The sequence below is a fragment of the Camelus ferus genome, chromosome X (genome assembly GCF_009834535.1).
Source record: "Camelus ferus isolate YT-003-E chromosome X, BCGSAC_Cfer_1.0, whole genome shotgun sequence".
NCBI lineage: Eukaryota > Metazoa > Chordata > Mammalia > Artiodactyla > Camelidae > Camelus > Camelus ferus.
Genome location: NC_045732.1, coordinates 80939698 through 80960458, shown reverse-complemented (window position 1 = coordinate 80960458; position 20761 = coordinate 80939698). Strand labels below are relative to the sequence as shown.

The 20761-nt window shown below is 35.7% G+C and overlaps 1 protein-coding gene across 2 annotated transcripts in view; it reads left to right on the top strand.

Annotated features, from left to right (window-relative positions):
- The window catches only part of FMR1NB (FMR1 neighbor), a 28650-nt gene extending 8218 nt beyond the window's left edge, over window positions 1–20432 (top strand). The window contains exons 2-6 of one of the 2 annotated variants that reach the window (XM_032474927.1): window positions 2752–2871; window positions 6085–6225; window positions 7600–7696; window positions 18573–18715; window positions 20182–20432. In XM_032474927.1, the coding sequence (XP_032330818.1) occupies window positions 2752–2871; window positions 6085–6225; window positions 7600–7696; window positions 18573–18715; window positions 20182–20198 (518 nt within the window). In that variant the 3' untranslated portion in view covers window positions 20199–20432. Of the gene's footprint in view, window positions 1–2751; window positions 2872–6084; window positions 6226–7599; window positions 7697–18569; window positions 18716–20181 lie in introns of both variants that reach the window. The other variant, XM_032474926.1, reaches the window with a different exon arrangement.
- The last annotated feature ends 329 nt before the right edge of the window (window positions 20433–20761 follow it).

The window sequence follows — 20761 nt, the reverse complement described above, 5'->3', positions numbered from 1 at the left end:
CATTGAGAGCTACCAAGAGTCAAATAAAGTAATAAGTTAGAAAATACATGAACCAAAATCAGTAGCTTTTTTACGTACCAGCCTTAAGCAGCTAGAAAATGTGGTGAAATTAATTGTATTCACATGACAACAAAGTTTATATGAATATGGGAATATATGGGAATAAGTGTAATAAGAAAGGTAGAGGACCTATATGAATGCAGCTATAAACCTTACTCAGGGAGATAAAAGGAGACTTGAATGAGTGGAGAAGCAGACCTATTCTTGGGTGAGATAGTTTTGTACTGTTATCAGTTCCCTCCAAATGAGTCTACATTTAAGTGAATTCATGCCTAGCCAATGAGGCACACAATAAATGTTTTTTGAATGAACTTAAATAAGTAAACATAATTACCATAAAATTTTGTTAGGATTTTTTAATTTGACAAAGTGATTCTGAGCTTCATCTAAAACATTTTTCAGAGTTGAGAATAAAAGTTTGATAATGAGGACTAATGAAAGGATTGCCAGATAAGTTACTAAAACATATAATGATACAAATTATAAGACTGGTATTGGTGCATGAGCAGATAGATTAGTGGAACAGAATAGAAAGTCAAGAAAACAGGTCTATGACTAAGGACTTAGAATATGATAGTGTTGCCATAAGTAGAAAAGGATGGATTTAATAGATGGTATTAAGAGAACAGGAAAAAATGTTACCCTACTTCAAAACATACTCCAAAATACATTTGAAGTGGATTAAATATTTAAATTTAAAAAGTGAAGCTATAAAAGTGTTAGAAGGAAATACTAGAGTGTAGAATACTGACGACTGAAAAAATACATAACCTAAAATTTGAGAATTATGTTTTATTTGGCAGACTTACTGAGGACTTAAGCCTGGAATATATAGCCTCTCACATAGATCTGAGGGACTGTTGCAAAGAGGCAAGGGAGGAGCCAGGATATATAGGAGTTAAAAACTCCCCAGGTAGTCAAACATCAAAAGATTACTGTTAATTAAAGAAAAATCAGACATCTCAAGTTAATGAATTTAGTGCTTCTCTATATATGGGAAGATGCAAGAGTCTGGGTTTATTGAAATTATCCCTCTGATATGCATCTTAACTTTCTAGGGCCAGTATCCTTCTTTTCTCCATCCTGAATCTCCTTGGGGTGCACCTTCTGTGGCGGCTGCAGGGCCTAATGACTTGGTTGGCCGCAACATCCTTTGTTTACTGAAATGGCAGGTGACATTCTAAGTCCACAGTGTCTTTTTACACATGACCTGAAAGGCAGAAACAGTAAAGGAACAGATTGATACATTTGCTTATGTAAAACTTTTAAAACTTTTGAACTTCCCAAAACATCATAAAAAATATAAATACTGCCTTGAAAAATATTTGCAACATATGTAGCAAATTAAGGGTTAAGTTCTTTACTACACAACAAATATATGAAAGAGGTAAACTCACTGATAACTAAAGATGGGAATTAAAACAAAAGAGATACCATTATTTTGGCCATCAAACTGGCAAACAACAACAAAAAGGTGAGGGTCTAAGGCTATTGGCAATTGCCTGCACTGCTGCTAGATGTACACCTTGGGGCAGCCTTACTGGAGGGTGATGTAGCTAAGGTCAAGAACTATTCCTTAAGAATTTATCCTAAGGAATTTTTCATAAATGTCTACAATATATAGCTTCAGTGATAATCATTGCAGAATTCTTTATTTTTTTCTTTTTCTTTTTTTATTGAAGTGTCATTGATATCTAACATATTAGTTTCAGGTGTACAACATGATGATTTGATATTTATATAATGAAATCACAGTAAGTCTAATTAACATCTGTCACCATATACAGTTACAAAATGTTTTTTCTTGTGATGAGAACATTTTAAGATTTACTCTCTTAGCAGTTTTCAAATACGCAGTACATTATATTCCAGGACTTATTTATTTGATAACTGCAAATTTGTACCTTTTCACCCATTTCTCCCTCCCCTACCCCCACCCCCTGCCTCTAATAACTACCAATCTGTTTTCTGTATCTATGAGTTCTAGTCAGTGTTCTTTATAATATCAATAAATTGTAAACAACCTAAATGTCTTTCTGTGGGGGGTTGTTAACTCATTTATAATAGAGCCATATAATGGGATACTGTGAAGTTATCAAAGATAGTGTTGGAAAATGTTTAATAATACGGATAAATCCATGTTATGGGAATGAACATGGATATCTTCTCCTCTTATACATGAGGGAATCATGCAGATAAAATTAAAAGCAGGTTGTTTTGAAGTAGTGAGGAAGAATAAGGAAGGTTTACAGTGTCTAAGGCCTTGATTTTTATCAGTAAATAAAGAAGCCAACATATTTGCCAAGAGTTCTTATGATGGGGTCTGATTTAGTTGGAATACACAGTTTCCAAGTTGTTAATTGATTGAGCCTCTGAATGCCAAGACCGTCATAGGCCAGTTCAGTATTGTAAATTAGTTTACAGCACAACAATGAGATATGTCAATCTATAGCTTAAGCATTTTAAAATTTATTTTTAATTTCTTTAAACTTACGACCCAGTTTTTCAGTTTCACAGCAGAAACACATTCTGATTATTAGTTGTACCTAAGTTGTTATGAGTTTTAAGTATAATGTCTGTTAGCTTTTAGACTTTCCATATTTAATTTAAGCAAAGGTAATTACTTTTAAAAGGTCATAGAAAGTGATAAATGCCTTATATGCTGGGATTAATAATTTCACTTTTCTTAAGGGTTCTTGAATTCATTGTCTCCAAGCAAGTCTATTCTGTGGAGCAATGAAACTGCTAATGGACAATCTCTGGAAAAAACTTCTGTCTGGGGAGCTGTGTTTAGTTTTTTCTTTCCAACAAGTAAGTTCCTGTTTATTTTTATTCCTCCCAATGTCCTTGTTTTGAAAACAATAGTTAGATATTTAGGAGGTAGTGTGATCTATTGGTATTGGGGTGAGACAAACCTGAGTTTTAATACTGACTCTGCCTTTTGCTTTAGGCAAGATAACCTCTGAACTTCAATGTCTTCATGTTTAAAATGAAAATATTTACCAGAAAGAATTGTGAGAATGAACTGAGCCAGTGTTTTAAGGCATTCTGTAAATGTTTGTTACTCTTTATAGAATACTTTTACTTCATAAATCTCTAAACCTTTCAGAATTTACCTTAATGACATCACTTGAAATTTAGTCACTGACCCAGTATTGTGAAATAAATGCCTTCTGTGGCATTAACCAGAGTACTGTGTAGCTCTAATGTTATGGAATATACCAGATGTTTTCCCATCTGCTTTAATGATAAAAAGCTCAGGTTTCAAGTCACATCATCTTTGTCTTTTTGTGATTCTGTATATAATGTGTTTATCAAGCACATGATGGCCCCTGAGATTATTAACCACAAATAAACACATTTCATTTTGTACAGCATGTGGTGTCCTTTCAAGGAGAAGGTTCAAAGAAATTGACATATGTGAATTACAAAGATGAAGCTTTTATTAAAAATCATGCAGAATTTATTCTTACAAAATTTGATGTACATATATAAGCACAAAATTATATTCACTGTTTAATTCCAGACTCTACCACTGAATTCTTCTGTGACCTTGTATGAATCTCTTCATGTTTCTATATACAGGATTCGTCAAGTACAAAACAAACATTTATAATACCTACTACCATTGGGAAGAGCAAAAAAAAAAAAAAAAAAAAACCTCTATAAATAATCTATTTAAAAATACCTCCATGGTCAAATTGAGTGGAGAAAGAGAAATCTGATAAGGTAGTATTTTGTGAAGCTAAAAGAATGGTTTACTGAGTGCTGGAGTTGGTCATAAACAACAACTGATGATTTAAGCTTTAGAGCTTAAGAAGATAGCAGATGTAAACTGTCCCATAGTTACCTATAACAACTACATTATACAAACACTGAAGCCACCTTTAAAGATAGTCTAGATAAGATATCTGCATTTCTGAAATACTTTTCCAACCTGGTGCAGTAAGTTGAGTCAAAAATCAATTTATGAAATGACGTTTTTACCCAACAAAATCAAACTGTTCCATTTTAAGAGAAACATCTCACCTAGGTTGATTCAAATCTTTCAAAACAGTGATTAAATATTTATAAAATGTATATACTGTATTCTTTGAAAAGAATAACTACAAGTTCATAAAATGTGAAGTACTTTTAACCAATTTATTTCTTCCCCTGTATAATTTAAAATGAATACTCTTCCCACTTAAGCACTAAAAAAAAAAAAAAAAAAAGACTGTCCTCATGTCATTAGGCTTTTATTAGTAACAGATTCATCTCTTGCAGATGAAAATGGTAACCTGAGACAGATTGGCAGGGAAGCTTGAGAGGTCACATGATCCTTCTTCCTCTGGACAAAATTATATACTTAAATCTGATAAAAATTGTTCTACCCTTTTTATTCTTCATAATTACAAGTGTCTCTTAGTAATTTGAATCTGAAAGTTAATTTTAGTATTCGGCATAAAGTCTATCAGATGCAATTTAAGTGTAAAATAACAGAAGCCCAGCATTAGAAGGGACCTTAGTGATCATGTAGTTCGGTCTCTCGTATGATTTAAAATGTTTTGTATGATTTTTCATTCCTGGAAAGTGGTCTTTGAACAATACCAGTAATGAGGAACTTAGCACATAGGAAGAAGTTCATCTGATCTCTGACCAGGCCCTGACAATTGTCACCCTTTTCTGAGTGTATGATGTCCAGGACTGAACATGGTATTCCAGATGCAGTCCAACCTGGAGAGGAGAGTCGCTCTGGGCCTGGCAGAATTGAAGAACAGATTGCTTAGAGTGTAACAACAAAGTAGGCTAAGCTCTCACATGTCTAAAATGTTTGGGAAATGAATATCCAGGCCAACTGGTAATGCATTAAATTTGTGACCTTGCACAAGTTACTTTGATCCTTTATTTCTTCATTTTAAAAATGGAGGTTATAAACTAATTTTGAGAGTTTGTTGTGAAAATTAGAAATAATGTGTGTAATGCAGGGTACCTGGCCCAAACAGGTGACTAATGAATGGTAGCTGTTATTATTTTTACCTTAGCTTCAGGGATTGCCAATCTTTAAAGAAGAGGAATATAATAAAATATACCAAGAGGTAAAAATACGCTTATACCCATTATATTGTTCTTTGCTGATGCTGAAGTATTTTAAAGTGATCATAAAACATCATTTAATTACTTTTCTAAGTCTGTAGTTGTTGGTAGTATTGGAGGTTGAACTGAATCTATGCTGTCCTTAAGCCATACTGTAGAGGTTTTCTTTTTGAATAAAAATCTGTTATCTGCCTTTTTTGTTGCCATTTGTTTCTCATATAAAGCATAATGTTTTAAAAATCAGCTATATGAGCTTGTGAATCTTACAGATTCAAATATGTATGAATTTATTGCAGTTGCATGAACCTTGGCATTCATGCCATAAATCATTGCCTATTCAAAATTATAGAGTCATAACTTAAGGCCAAAAGGAAGAATCTTAAAACATATTGCAGTGCGAGTATGATAAGTGTTCACAAAAAGTAGGTCAATACCAGTAGTATCACTTACTTTACTCTCTAGCAGTGAACTGTGTGAATTTTACTTGCATTCATTTTCACTGATGGATTCAATGTGTTTCCTGTAGCTTAGTAAAATTGAGAGAAAGGATATCTGTGGCATTACTTTAACAAGGTCTTAGTTTTAAGGGCATTTGGCCTGTTCTTGTTATTTAGCCCCTTCTGTGTTATATTTGTATCACTATTACTCAGCTTATGTTTATAGTCATTTTAAAACTACCTTACCAATGATTTGTTAACAATTTTTATTTTTCTGCAGTTCATCTAGGATTGAAAATGTGATGTTAAATAACTTTGTGTTAATTTTTACTTTAACTCTTATTTTTTCAGCATTCATTACTGTTTGTATATGTCATTCAATTTTTTCTTTTAATGTACCAGTTAAAGTGTTTGCTTTTCTTTCTTTTTTCTGTCTTGCAGCAATTATTTAATTAGGGAAAGTGGTTATTAACCATGCTGAATTCTCTTTCTTGCATTTTGTTTCTAAAAGCATGCATTCCAAAGGAGAATCAGGTGGTGAAGCCTTGCAATCGGCTGCGAGATTTTAATGAGAGTGAATGTTTGAGAAATAAATGCTGTTATTCGTCAGTCAAGACCAGTAACTTCACCTGTTTTGCCCCACTAAAAGATAGTAAGTTCATCTTCTTATACTTATTATATTCCTATTTAAAAAATTAAATAAACAGGTCACAATAGCATAAGTTAAATTTGAATCTCAGCTTGACACTTAAAGGAAGCTCCCAGCCCTAGAGCAGTGCCGTCTATATAAAGTCCTGAGGTGGTCGGGCCTCTATTCATAAGCCCTTTCTGCTTAGCGCGTAGATGTGACTATGGCAGTTTGAAGTTAGTCTCATCTTTTCTTTTTGCTTTAGTCACTGTCTTGGCCCATAGATTCCAGGCTTTATGAGATGTAACTCTCAGTGCCTGGGAGAAGATACCAGTGAGGCATGTCCTCGCTTCCTTGTTTCTTCCCACCTTCTCTTCCTGAGTAGAATTCTTCTCACTTATCTTTAGCATCTCAGTATGTAACAGTAGATGTGAATGTTTCTTGTTAAGGTCTGTTTATTAGTTCCTCTCTTTGTTCTTTTGTTTTTGAGTTAGGTTCTTCTCTTAATATTTTTTTTTTTTTTACAATGTTTTGAGCACTACACCATCTGTTTTTGCTCCTTCATTTGGATGGTGGGGACATATTACCAGTTGGTCCCTTGATGGATGTATTTGATATGATTAAACACTAACAAATGCTACAAAAAGGATGCATGCAAAACAGTGTCTTAGGTTAATATAGTCCCTATTCAATTTACAGCTCTTTGTTGAACATCTAGTATTAATAATGGAAACTGAAACCTGATCATGAATATAGTATTACAGTTTTAACACTGCCACATGGTGTTTATAATTCATTCATCAGTTTAGTCTTTATATTATGTGTGAAGAGACATTTGGTTCTTGTAGAGAAAAAAATTGAACCGTGACTTAGAACTCCCCAATCATATTAGAATGCATTTCTGAATGAATATAAGAATAAAACATACTTACTCACCTGCAAATTCTTTATTTCTCATTTAGTATAATGTTTTATAATTTGGAAGCAGACATTTAAGAAGCCATTCCTTTATCAAGTTAACTATTCATAGATTAATTCACTCCCTGAGTATCCTGGGATATATAACATATGGCCAAGGAAAAAACATGCTGAGGCCATAGGAAGAAACATATATAGTATCAGTTGTAATAATCTGTTAACAAAAACAGTAAAATCATTTTGTTAAGGCTTCCATTGGGGAGAACATACTTCAAGTGTAAGTAACCTTTAGTTGTATTTCAAGAACATTTCATTAATTCCTGCTCCTTACAGGGTACCAAGGATTTACCTGTCGTATAGAAATACCTCCTTATTTTACTTTATTAACCGATAGTTTTTTTATAAATACTTTATGAAAGAGCTCAGATTTGCTTCTCTAGCTTAAGTCATAAAAGTAACAGGATATCATTAAACCACCAGAGCCTACGCAGATGTTCCGGATGTTTGGGTTTGTTGTGATCAGCATAATCAGCCTGGGATGTCTGCCCATTTATTGCTGCTCTTTTTGCCGGAGGAGGTAGGCAAACATAAACTTTTATTTGCTGATTGCTGAGTATACGTGGATATTTCTGTGTAGACACATTTATTCATAGCTCCAAAAACACAGGGATTATGTTTGGGTCCTTTTTGTATAAAAGAAGGTAGCTTGGAAAAATCTAAAGGAAGAGTTACCATAATATTTCTTCAATGCATGTTATTTTAATTTTTAATAAATTTAAGACATCCTCTTGCATAGTCTGTACATTCCCTCATCAAACAAAATCCCAATTGGAAGGAAAAATAAATCAGCGAGCTGAGGGTGTGTGGGGTGGAGGTTGTTACTGACTTCAAATCAGAAAGATTCCCAGAAGTGTTAGACCCCAGCTAGTAGATGGTCATCTACTATTGAGTCTTAGAGCCTTGGTCTGTCTTCAAGCCAGTTTGTATCGGATTTCTTATTAACAATTTATATAAAATCCCAGTGGGCTGTTGGCATGATGTTTGTAAGTTTTTTTATTATTATTATTTTAATAGCTCCCTGCTTACTGGGACAGGATGGGTGTGGAGGTAGAGAGCAGGGCCAGAACTAGGGTGGGGTGAGTTAAGTACTCACTCTCAGGTTGGTGCAAGTGCAGGGTCGGCACTAGCACAACCCTGAGAGTAAGTACCTCCTTGAACTCTCTGGTAAAGAAAAGGTGCCTGTTGAAGATTAAGCATCTTTAATATTTTTATTTGAGTTAATAAGAAAGTGGTATTTTAATTTCCAAGACATTATTTAGATTTCACTGGAAGATTTAGACTATACTAACATGTTATCTTCTTTTCCATAAGGATCATTAAGTCTTTTTTTTTTCTTTTTTGTACCTTTTTCTTGAGTCTGATGACTTTGTCATGTTCATCGTTGTATTTTCAGTTCATAACAAGGTGCTTCACATATAGTGGATACTCAATATATATTTGTTGAATAAATGAATAGTTGAAAGAATATAGAAATACAGTGGATAGAGTTGGCTAGCCTGGTAGGCAGTCCTATAGCGATTTAAACTTTCTCATTGCTTACATCACTTTCTCAGACCATTTTGAAGACTCTGTTGGGTCACAGCCTTTCAATTCTTCCAGTCTGCATGTAACTGTCAATTGTTTTCTGAGTTTTCACTTAGTTTCCTATAATGAGGGAGTAATCTCTATTCCTAGGCCTCTTTCTTTTCTTTCTTTTCCCAGGTGAATGGGAATACGAGTAGAATTTTTGACTCTTCCTTCTTTCTCCCAGAGCTTGATTTCATATAAAAGATAACCCATGAATAAAAATGAAATGTTACCTCTGTAGTTCCCCGCTCTACCAGCTGAGCTTTTGAAGGGTGTGAAAATGAAATGTAATTTGCTAGAAATTTGTGGCTAGTATTATGGCATGCAATTTAGAGTGTCTGGTATAATAGGCCTGGTGTAATAATTTCATTATGGCCCCTCTGTTGTGCCTCTGCCAAGAAGTTTTATGGGAATATTCAGGTACACTGGGTTTTTCTCTAAAATGAATTCCCGAGGATTATCCCTTGATAAGAATGTATTTTCTTCTTTCTACGTAATAGAAAATGCTTGAGACTTGAACAATGTGAATAGTATATATATTGGACACCATAAATTTTGGTTTACTATGATTTATTTATGTGTTTATTTATATTTACTTACTTTGCTATTTTGTGTAAGAGTGGTATTTTCCTTCAGTCATCCTGAGCTGTTTGTTGTAACCTCAGAGCAGCTGTTGGCTTCAGCTTGCTGCTTACCTGAATTTCTAGGAACAATAGATGGTTGAGGGTGGATGTGGCACTGTCAGCTTTTCCTAGTAAGCTGATTTTAGAGGCAAGGGGAATAATTGTGTTGGAACGAAGATTCTATCCTTGATACCAAACAAAGAGTTTAAGTGGAGGCCAAAACCTGTTACACCCCCCTTTTTTGTGGGGAGGGGAGGTAATTAGGTTTGTTTATTTATTTATTTTTAGAAGAGGTACTGGGGATTGAACCTAGGACTTCATGCATGCTAAGCATGCACTCTTCCACTTGAGCTATACCCTCCCCAGCTTAAACCCCCCTTTTGGGGGGGGCAGGGTATCTCTTTAGAGCTATCCCCTTCACTCACTTTCTGTTCTCCATTTCAAAGAATAAAGAGAGAGATAAAATATTACAGTAGGTAAAATAAGTAATCCCATAAAAGGGAAATAGATGCTGCAGTAAAATCAATGTGTACTGGTTTAGAAAAAAGAAAAGAAGCCAAACACAGTTGTTTGTCTAAATCAGGGGGACCTAAAGTCAAATGTAGATCTACAGTAACATGATCTGGGCCTCTTTGTTGGAAGAACACTTGAGGCATTGAAAGATACTCTTAAGCTCCTCCTCCTGTTTGGATCCTTTCCTATACATTAAATATACATTCCTTCAGGAAAAAGCTGTTGTAGCTCTCCTTTTTTGACCTTCAGTCTTAAGCCAAAACAAATGATGTTTTGACATTCCTCAACTCCTGCAGTTTGGACAGTGCCTTGTATTTACAGGTCACCTAGGGAGCTAAAAACTGGCAAAAGTTGGAGGGATGAAAAATGAGAAATAATACGAGTAGGGGGAAGAAACAAAAACAGTTTAGGTGAAGACGATAATCACTTTCCAGAGACAAATGCATTTTATTCTTTTAGTGCCTAATTCATGCTTTCTACAGTTGAGCATATTTAGTCACTATTTGCTTGTACTAGATATTGTGCAGGATACAGAAATGTGTAAGAAATAGGCTCCGGTTTTAAGGAGCTTAAATCTACCTTAAAATAAATCCCAAGCATGACATATTAAGTAACAGTATAAGATGGAATATAGGACTAAAATGAGTGGTGGCAATAGCTTATAAAAGTTCTGAGGCAATGGGGATCAGGTTGAATGGGAGAGGGCAGAATGGGCTCCATGGTGGAGGTGCTATTTGAGCTGAGTTTTGAAGGGAGGGCAAGATTTGGGTTAGGTGGGGCAGGGATCCTTCCTCAGAATTAACTACATCCAGTTGGAGTCTCCTTACTATAGACCCCTTAAATGTTTGTCATTCCTAAGCAGAAGGGGCTAAACTTTGCCACTTTAATAATCTATAACTGAATCTCTGATTTACTTGAATTCAGGTGTGATATAAACCAGGTACACAGAGAACTCAAGCCAGCTTGAACTCGTTCACATATACGAAAGGGAGTAGGGAGCATTAGTGAAAAGCTTTCTAAGAATTTGCTACTAATAGCCTTATTAAACTTGCATATAAGATGCATTTTGAAATTCATTATGTCCTCAAGGTTGTGTAAGGTCTATTTTTATTCTCATTAATAGAGATCGGAAGCCTCATTAGGTTCAAGTGTCACTGGTAGGCTTAAGACTTATGTAGAGACAAGGAAGGAAAAGATCAGGTGGATTGGGACAAAAGGAAGCAGGGGAGGGGACTCTAGGGGGAGAGAGGAGGAGGGGGATGGCTGAATTATTCCTGTTACAGTAATAGAGTGCTAATAACAGTAGGGTCAAGTGCAAAAAATCAGCTTCTAATATTTATCTGTTTTTATATAAACTTTAATCTGTATGTATATGCCAGTAAAAGATCTGTATACTATATAGTGATATGATACTTGAGTATATACATAGCTTTTGTAAGGTGGAAAATTCAAACACTGTAATACCATGCCTGTTAAATCCAGATGAAGTGCATTTTCATTTTCCTTTTCTTCCTATCAGATTGAATTTTTAACTTTGAATTAAGAAAGAATTCAGAACTCAGTCTGAAAATGACAAGACTGTGTTTTCTTTCAACTAATAAAAAAAGCCGTATTTTTTAAGATTGTAGATCATCTGATAGACAGATGATGTAAATGGCATATCCCCCATACACTTTCAATGTTGCTACTTGCCATATGGCTATTACTGAAAATTTCTACATTTTAGACAAATCCTGCTGTATAATTCTCTGTATTATAATGTGGTTTTCATTATGTAGATAGTCTTAATACCACCTACTTTCTTGAATGGGAGGTGAAGAATTTGGAATAAATGTGTCAAAAATTGCCTAAAAGTCATCACTCACTGAATTTAAAAAATAGGCATTTACATTTTCAAATCTTCATGTTTGTGTGTTTCATTATACCATACAATATAATTAGTAATGTTATTTTGAAAAGGTGTATGCAGTAATTAGCCAACTGCTAAAAGGTTTGAAGTTCCTAGGATTACATACATACAAATTCAGAGAAAAGAAATAAAAGTCTGTAAATTTTAAAAGTATGGCTGGGCTTTAAAAACTTTGATAAAATATGATCAGATGGGAATGTGAGCAAACTAGAACTCTGCTCTGACATGAGTCACTATAGATTTGAAATTCACATAAAGCTAGTTCTTCTTGGACCCTGTTCAAGGTAATTTAGTTACTAAAATAATAAGAGAACCTCATTATATGCGGATTATGTGTCTGAGGTGTTCCTGTTGCAAGGACTCCAAGGGCAGCATTTTAGAGAATTCTGGAATATTAGGCACTATTAAAAAGAACGGTTTCTTTCCAAGTAACTAATAACCTCATTGCAAAATGCAGTGGCCTTTTCTCAATTCCCATCCAACTTGACCTTTTGTCACATTGTTGACTGATCCCTTCTTGAAACTTTCCTTCCTTGGATTTCATTGTTCCTCTTACCATTCTGATCCATCTCAGTTTGCTTTTCTTTGTTTTCCCAACTGTGGTTGTTTCCCAAAGCCTTATTCTCATCTACTAGAGAATATTACAAGTATGTAGTAGAAAGAATATTTTAAAAGATCTGTGTTCTAGTTCTACCTTTACTACCAGTTTTATAGTGAGCTTAACTTCTCTTGGTATTGATTTTCTCATAAAATCAGAGAACTGAGTTAGGTAATTTCTACAGCCCTTTCTGAACATAATGTTCTGGGTTTCTCTGGATAAATGACTCTTAAATGTACATTCTGAAATCCTCACCTCTATCTGTTTTATATTCCAACTGCCCTCATGAATTAGATGTTCTTTTAGTGCAAAATGTAGTTAATACAACATGTGCAAAGCTTAACTTCTTTTTTCCCCAAATCATCTCTCTTTGACACCTGTCATTTCTGTCGGTGATTTTTTCAGTCTTCTAGACTAGAAACCTTGGAATCATATGTGACTATTAACTTTCCTTTTATCCTTAATATGTAATTCTGTTCTTTTGGTCTCCTTGTCTTTTTTGTTTGTTTGTTTGCTTTGCAATGAGTCTGGGATTTACCTCTTCTTATATTTTATAGTCACAGCTTAGTCCAGGCCTTGTATGTTGTCAACTGCTGTCCTAAATAAGTGGCTTCAGGAGAGGAGCAAAAGAGAACCAAGATGTATTAGTCTGCTAGGGCTGTCATAACAAATACCATGGCCCTGTTGGCTTAAATGAAAGGCATTTATTTTCTCACAGTTCTGCAGGCTGGAAGTCCATGATTAGGATGCCAGCTGATTTGGTTTCTGGTGAGAACTCTCTTCCTGGCATGCAGATGACCACTTCCCCTCTGTGTGCTCACATGGCCTTTCCATGATATATATGAGAGGAGGAATAGAAAGAGCAAGCTCTCTGGTTTTTAGCAAAAAAACTAAAAACTTAGTTTTTATAATGATATTAATTTTACCAATCAAGGCCCCACCCTTATGAACTCATTTAACTTTAATTAATTCTTAGAGATCCCATCCTCAAAATCAACCACATAGGGAGTTAGGGCTTCAACATGAATTTTAAGGACACATTCAGTCCACAACACAAGGCTAGCTAGCATCTGAGAGTAAAGGCAGGATTAGGAACTGAGGAGGGCTTTGGGATGGTTATGTCCAATCCAAAGAATTCATCCATGAGAGACAATAACTGGGATGGCACTGCAAGCGGGGTTTGGAAGATGGCTGGGAGTTAGGTCCTGGGGAAGTTTCCTGGCACTTCAGTAGGAATGTATAGCTGTGCCCTTAGGAAGGAGGGAATGAGTAAGGATGCTTACCAAGCTAATTTGGACATATACTTGGACTCCTAATCTACCCTCCTTCTAATCCATCCTGTAATATCCTGCCAGATTTATCTTCTTAAAATAGCATTACTTTATTTCATTGTATCATTTCTGAACTTCTAATGCTTTCAATAATATCTGGATTCCAGGCCTTCTGTTAGGTCTGTGAAGGGCAAAAAGGTGAATCAGATCATGCTCTTTCTACTATAGGAAATAGGAAGAAAATAAATGTCAATAAAAATAGCAGCATCTTGTTGCTTCAAGTCCACTCAAAAGGCTGTGGCTTTCAAAGTCATCTATATTGTCTTCATTCTATAACTCCAATAATATTTCTTACAACATTCCATGTATCTTTTGCTCTAGCCAGGGAATTGTCTTTACTTTTCTTGGCATACCCCAGGTTTTATTCTTGCCTCTCTTCTTTTGCCCATGTTGCTCCTAGATCTTGGGATTATTATTCTTCATCCTCTTCACTTATTTAAATTACTTCTGACCTTCAAATTGCAGCTTCCCCAACTCTTCCATGAAGTATTCTGCAACTGTTCCAGATCCCAGTGTTGTCTCATTCTTTGAAACCTCTTTCTGCACCTGTATTCTTATCCACATTATCTAACGTGTAATTATCCTTTGTTTCCTGTTCCTGGTTTTCTTTGGCTAAATTGTAACTTCTGTGAGGACGGGGGGCTAAGCTTCATTTTTTTTTTTTTGAGTCTGAAACTGTGGATGACAAAATGGGGTCTCTACACAGGTATCATCATCATCCCTTTGGAGCATGTAAGAAATGCATGTTCTCAGGCCCCACCCCAGACATACTGAATCAGAAACTCTGGGTTTAAAGTCCAGTAATTTGTGTTTCAACAGGCCCAACAGTGATTCTCATGTATACTCAGGTTTGAGAACCTCTGATCTCTAGACCATGTGGTGAGCAACTCAGTAAATAATGACTAGAATAATCTACTTAGCCATTTCTATGGATTTTATGACTGTCCTTGTGATGAGTTAAACATAAGTTTTCCTAGCTATAAAACTGATGTTGCATTCTTTAACTATCTTAAAGAATTTATATTTATATTAATATTAATGAATTAGAGTTTAGGAAACATGGAAAAATCAGCCCACTAGACCATGTGTTTTTCAAACTGTGGTCTGTAGATGGCTTCTATGGAAGTAACCTTGGGAATATTTAATAATACAGATTGTCAGGCTCTACCCAAGAGATTCTTATTTAATAAATCTGGAATTTGGTCCTGAAATTTCTATTTTTAAAGCACCCCAAGTGAATGTGGTATGCAACCCATTTGGGACTGCACTACATTCTCCAGTTCAACCCTTTATTCATTCATTCTTTCCACAAATATTTATTGAGCTCCTACTTGGTCCAGACACTTGCTCGGTATAGTGTTCTCCATCTGGTCGTCTTCCTAGACAGCCTCACTGTCCATGTTATAAGCCATCTAAGCCCATAGCCTCAGAGTGCTCAATTCTGAGGAATCTCACCTGCACTTTGCATTGGCCACCCATTTTTATGCCCATGTCCTGAACCTTGTCATTCATCGAAAACTGAACCTATGAGTCTCTGAAATCTTAAACTTCAAAACCTTAATCTTTGACCATAGGTGCCTTGTCCTCTAGGTTTTTCCTTTCTTTACTACTCCTGTTTTCACTGAGATCTCCAAACCCATTAACTCTCTTTTTCCCTGGTCTTCTGTCTTTTTAGCATCATCTGATTTCTTTATCTTCCCTGGACCCTATTGCCTGATATCCATTCATTCCAGCTCCTTTGTTTCATTGAAATTGAATCCATACCACTTCTCTGCCCCTAGATCTAGGTTCCTGGGAATTCCTAGAGGGAAAATAGTCTCACAACTGTATAAATCTGTATCACTAGAAATTCCCAGTGGGCCTACTTAGTGTTTCCAGCCACACCACTCTACTTGATGCTTATAGACAACATGCTGACTCACAACCCTGAGCTTTGCACACAGTGTACCTACCCACTGATTGAAATGCTCTTATATATCTCCCCATCTCCACTCTTCTTTATCTGGCTCACTCCACTAAGAATGCAGACCTCAAATTAGATGTCACCTCCTCTGGGAAGCTTAACCCAACCTCCTGCCCAGATTGGGTCAGGCTTCTTCCTGTTTGCCTCCTCCTAACCTCTGCTTACCTCTACTTGAATTATCTCAGTGTGATATAATTATCAGCCTGTATAACCTGCCTTCCCTTCTGAATTTTAACCTCCTTGAGGGCAGATCCCATGTCTTACTCATCTTTATGTCTCACTATTTAGAATAATGTTTATTTCATAAATGAGCAAATATATCAGTGAGTGAATGAGCATAGGATCTGTATATTTCAAATATGAGTATGCTGGCCACAATATATGACATTTTATATGAAAAGAAGAAAACTACCTCTAGGACACTGAACAGATTATCTCACCCCTACCTTCCCCCTTGGATATTCTCATTAGATATTGGGTAGGATATGTAACTTTGGATCTCAGTAGTGAATGTTAGAAGGCTGAACCTAAAACCACGTCCTCTGCAACCTAAACCAGTGCAATGGGTTTTAAAATAGTAAGGCTGTGTTGCATTTTTCTTTGTTAATTAAAGTGAAATGTACATCATTAAATTTAAAGTAAAATCTATGGATAAAGATAACATAGTCATTTTAATTATGTGAAGTAAGATATATTGAAGTCACAGCATTAGAAAAAAAAGTGTAAGTCTCCAATTTCTTATCTAAAATTCTGAAATTCATAAAGTTCTGCAAACCTAAAGCCCTTTTTCCTAACTCATTTGACAGCAAAACCTTTTCTGACCTGACCTGAGACACATTCTAGTCATTATTTAATGCTTAGAGTGACTAGTCATATATTTTGTTATAGAAATATTACTGTATTTGATCAAGGGATGCTGCCCGAAACCCCATGAGAGTGTCATGTAATATACAGTATATCATGTCATACTACCTTTCTAAAATCCAAAATGTTCTGCGTTCTGAAACACATCTAGCCCCAAGGGACTGAGAACTATGTAGTTGTTTCAGTTATTATTATTGTTTGAGACTACAGTTAACAGCACTGCAATGTAAAGAGGCCTTAGGTAAATCATATAAATATATTTTGGCCTTCACTGTTTCATTTATGTCCGGAGACTTTTTTATGATTAATTGAGAAAAAGATGTTTATTTGTTCCATATCTGTCTCACCTAGAGGAGCTCAGTGACAACCTAGTAATGTAGTTTTAGGGGAGAAAAGTGAGTATTACCTTCAGAGTCATCATGTCAAAGGCAGGTTTATTTATCTCTGGGCTCCACATGCTCAGAACCCATTGCTCTGTATAGCTAAGTAGTACTATCAGGGGCCCGGTATCCTCTTGTGTACCTGGCATTGAGCTGAGGATAGGAATATGTATCTGTCATTACCTCTTCATAATATTATATGCAAATCTTTCTCTTTCTTTCTTTTTTGGGTTTCTGTCCTTAACTCTTTGAGCTTTGAGCATTCCTATTTCTTTTCCTTGGATTGTTTTTAGGTCTTTAGAAAGTGAAAGCTCCGTAAACATAAAAGTCAACTAACATTTCCTGAGCCCTCATTGGGTTAACAGGCTCTGTGGGGTATATAAAGTTACAAGGTAAAGCACTAGCCTGAAGTTATTTCCAAGCTCTGAGGGGAAAAAAGAGACAGGCTGATACAGTGGGTGAGAGATTGCACTTTAGATTTAGGCAGGTCTGGATTTGAATCCTGGCTTCATTACTGACTGGTCTGGTGACCTTGGGCAAATTACCTTCCTTCTCAGTGCCTCAGTTTCTCTGCCTGAAAAATGGAAATGGTAGAAATAATACTTTCCTCATCAACTTAACATGAAGATTAAATAATATCATGCACATGAAGTGCTTATACACAGGCCTTAGCATGTAGGAAGTCATCCTGCTTGCTGTTATTAGTCATTACTCGCTAATGCTGCAGTGTTGTCTAATAGAAAGAGTCTGTAATTTAGAGTCTGACAGACCAGGATTCAAATACTAGTAGCATCTCCATTTACTGGCTATGTATGACCTTGGGTGAGTTATCTTACCTCCTTAAACCCCATTCTTATCATTTGCACCATATAGGGTTGTTGTGAGGATTAAATGAGATAAAGCATGTAAAGTACCTGGCCAAGTTCTTGGCCTGTGAGAGGCTCTCAAGTGCCTACCTCTGTCCACTATCCACACAAATGCACGAAAGTACAAGATTGAATACCAAATTATAGCAATAGTGCGGGAAAGGGTATAGCTCAAGTGGTAGAGCACACGTTGAGCACCCAAGAGGTCCCGGGTTCAATCCCTGCTGCCTCCTCCAAGTGGAAATCAGTGAAGAAACCTAATTACCTCCTCCTCAGCAAACAAACAATACAAGCAAAACGTGTGCTTCCATTTGTTTCAAATGATAGCAATAGTGAATGTAAGTGCAAAATTGTAAGATTGTAGATGATCGTGTAGTGTAAACTATTACTATTTAGTTCTTAAGTTCATAGGAGGGAGGATTTCCTATAGGCTAGGAGTGACAGGGAAGGCTTTCTAGACCAATAATATGTAAGCTGTGTCTTGAAGGGTGGGTAACATTGATGTCAGCACAGGGAAGTAGGGTGGCATTCTTGTTGTACAGAATCCAGTGATCAAAATGACACTATACAGAGTAATAATTATGGTTATAGTGATAAATATCAGTGAGCCAAATGTAGTAATTTCTATCAGAATTATTAAATATGGTGAATTAAACAATCAGGTGGGAATGTATAAAGAGTTATGTGAGCAAATAGCCTTTTCTTTATAACCCGCCATTGTTATTGTTCTATCACTGTTGAGAAATAAGGTTTCACTTTGAACTTTTAATATTACAGCAGATGGGCCAATCCTTTACGAAGGAAAGTCAGCAGACTTTTAAAGGGTTTGAAGAAACAAAGAAGCAAACTAAAGAGGGATGCTGAAATGTTAGGGGCAGAAATGGATGAGGAAGGATTAGATGATGAAAAGGAGGAGACCAAAGGTAATGACAATAGCATATAAAGTTGAAGTATTTAATATTTGACTCTTATTCTCACCATCTTGATTCAGTTGATGTTTATGTTTTTATCCCATAAATGTTTGGACCACAGGAGTATCAACTTCTGAAACAAATATAATCACTAGGGATATTTGGATGGGAGGAAGGTGGACAAGAGATGTACCAAGTTGTTTGGGTGCCATATAATTTGATATGCATAGTTCAGCCCTTCAGGTAAACAAAGAAATGGAGTCTGCCTGCTCCGACTCTAAAGCTCCATGATAGACACCCTTACTAAATAATAGCGGCCATGGTCCTCCATGATTGTTGACCGTATGACACACCCAGGGGAAGGAGCATAGCCTTGGGAGTCTAACAGGTCTTAGCTCAAATCCTGGATCCTAGCTGTGGTTTCAGCTACCTGCTCCCCAGACATACACAATGCAGTATTACAAGAGGTTCAGAGAGGCGATCCCAGAATCATACACCAGGGATTACCTGGGCCTCACTTGCACAGGCTTACAGATCCCCTAGCCTTGACCTGGGTCTCTTCCTCCCAAAGTAATTGTGAAGGGCCAAGTAAGAATAAAATGGTTTATGAGAAAAGAGGTATACTTCAAGGAGTAGAGTACTAGACTGGGAGTCAGGAGACTCAGGCTTAACCTTTTCAGCTCCCTGATACCATCAGCTGAGATTTTTTTTTTTCTGTAGCTTAAATAATATAACATAGGTGAAAATTCTTTGAAAATTGCAGTTCATTACTCAAATTTAAGGTATGAATTTCTAGCTTCAGTTATAGAGAAGGAGAAGAGTAGAATAACAGACCATTAAACAGCATCAGGAGACTCTGGCTTTAAGTCCCAGTTCTGCTGTTATTTACAGTGGGAGCTTGGGCAAGTCCCTTAACTTTCCTGGGCTCAATTCATGAAGCTGCAAAATATAAATTTGGACTAGATGAATAGGAAAAGTGACCTATCTCAGAAGAAACAAAGAAAATCCTTATGCAAGGTATTATATATGTGTGTGTAGTTGTTACATTATTTATATAAGATAATATGTAAGATATATAATAATATTGCATGTATATTATTGTACATACTTATATATTACTTTGTATAAGATTAATGTAATACATGCATGCACATATGTATGCACACACATACCTGTATGCACACACATATGATGTTATAACTAGACTAACAAAACTTGATTTCTGTGGCCCATTCTCTGGGACGTGGAAGTTAACTATGTTATTTAGAAATTGTCATTGTAATGGTATTTGCTCTAGTTTATTTTGCTTGTATGCCTCACCATAAGACGATACGTTGGCAAACTGAAAATAACTAAGTTAATCATAGCATTCAATGTATAGAGTTTGAGAACTTTGTTGCAGTCCTTTTATAACGAAGTGTGATGTTTATGCTAGTTTTTTTCAAGTTGTTTAACTCTACTTCACTTTTCTCCTGTAGCATTATTTTCCCACTGAGAAGAACACAAATCTTTCAGAGGAGACTGTACCAGTCATCTAAACCTGATGGAGCATTTTAGAAGGATAAGGATTAGTTCTTATTTTTATGTTTACTTCCAGATATAAAATAAAGTTATAGTTCAGTTTTGGTGCATCAAACCAGAATCCGAATTCTTCTTATTAAAAATAGTACAGAATTTATAAAACTATATGAAAAGCACTGCTGGCATTTCAGGTCCTAGGTGGTGATATGATTTTTGCAACTTGGGTTATGTTATCAACATATACTTCTGTTGGTGTTAAGTAAGGCAGAGATTTCATGTTGTTATTCACCTTCCAGCAAAGTGGCAGAAAAACCCAGTGATATTTCACTAAATATGACACTCTATTTTGAGGAAAAGAGGTAAAAATATTTTGTGTTAGAGTTCTTTGTAGTTTATAATTTATAACATTTTTTCACCACAAAAGTAAGACACACTCATTATAGAAAATTTAGTTAAAAGATTATATAAAAGAAGAAAAAAATCAGCCATAATCCATTGCTCAGAGCTAAACACTGTTATTACCTTGTTTATTTTTTA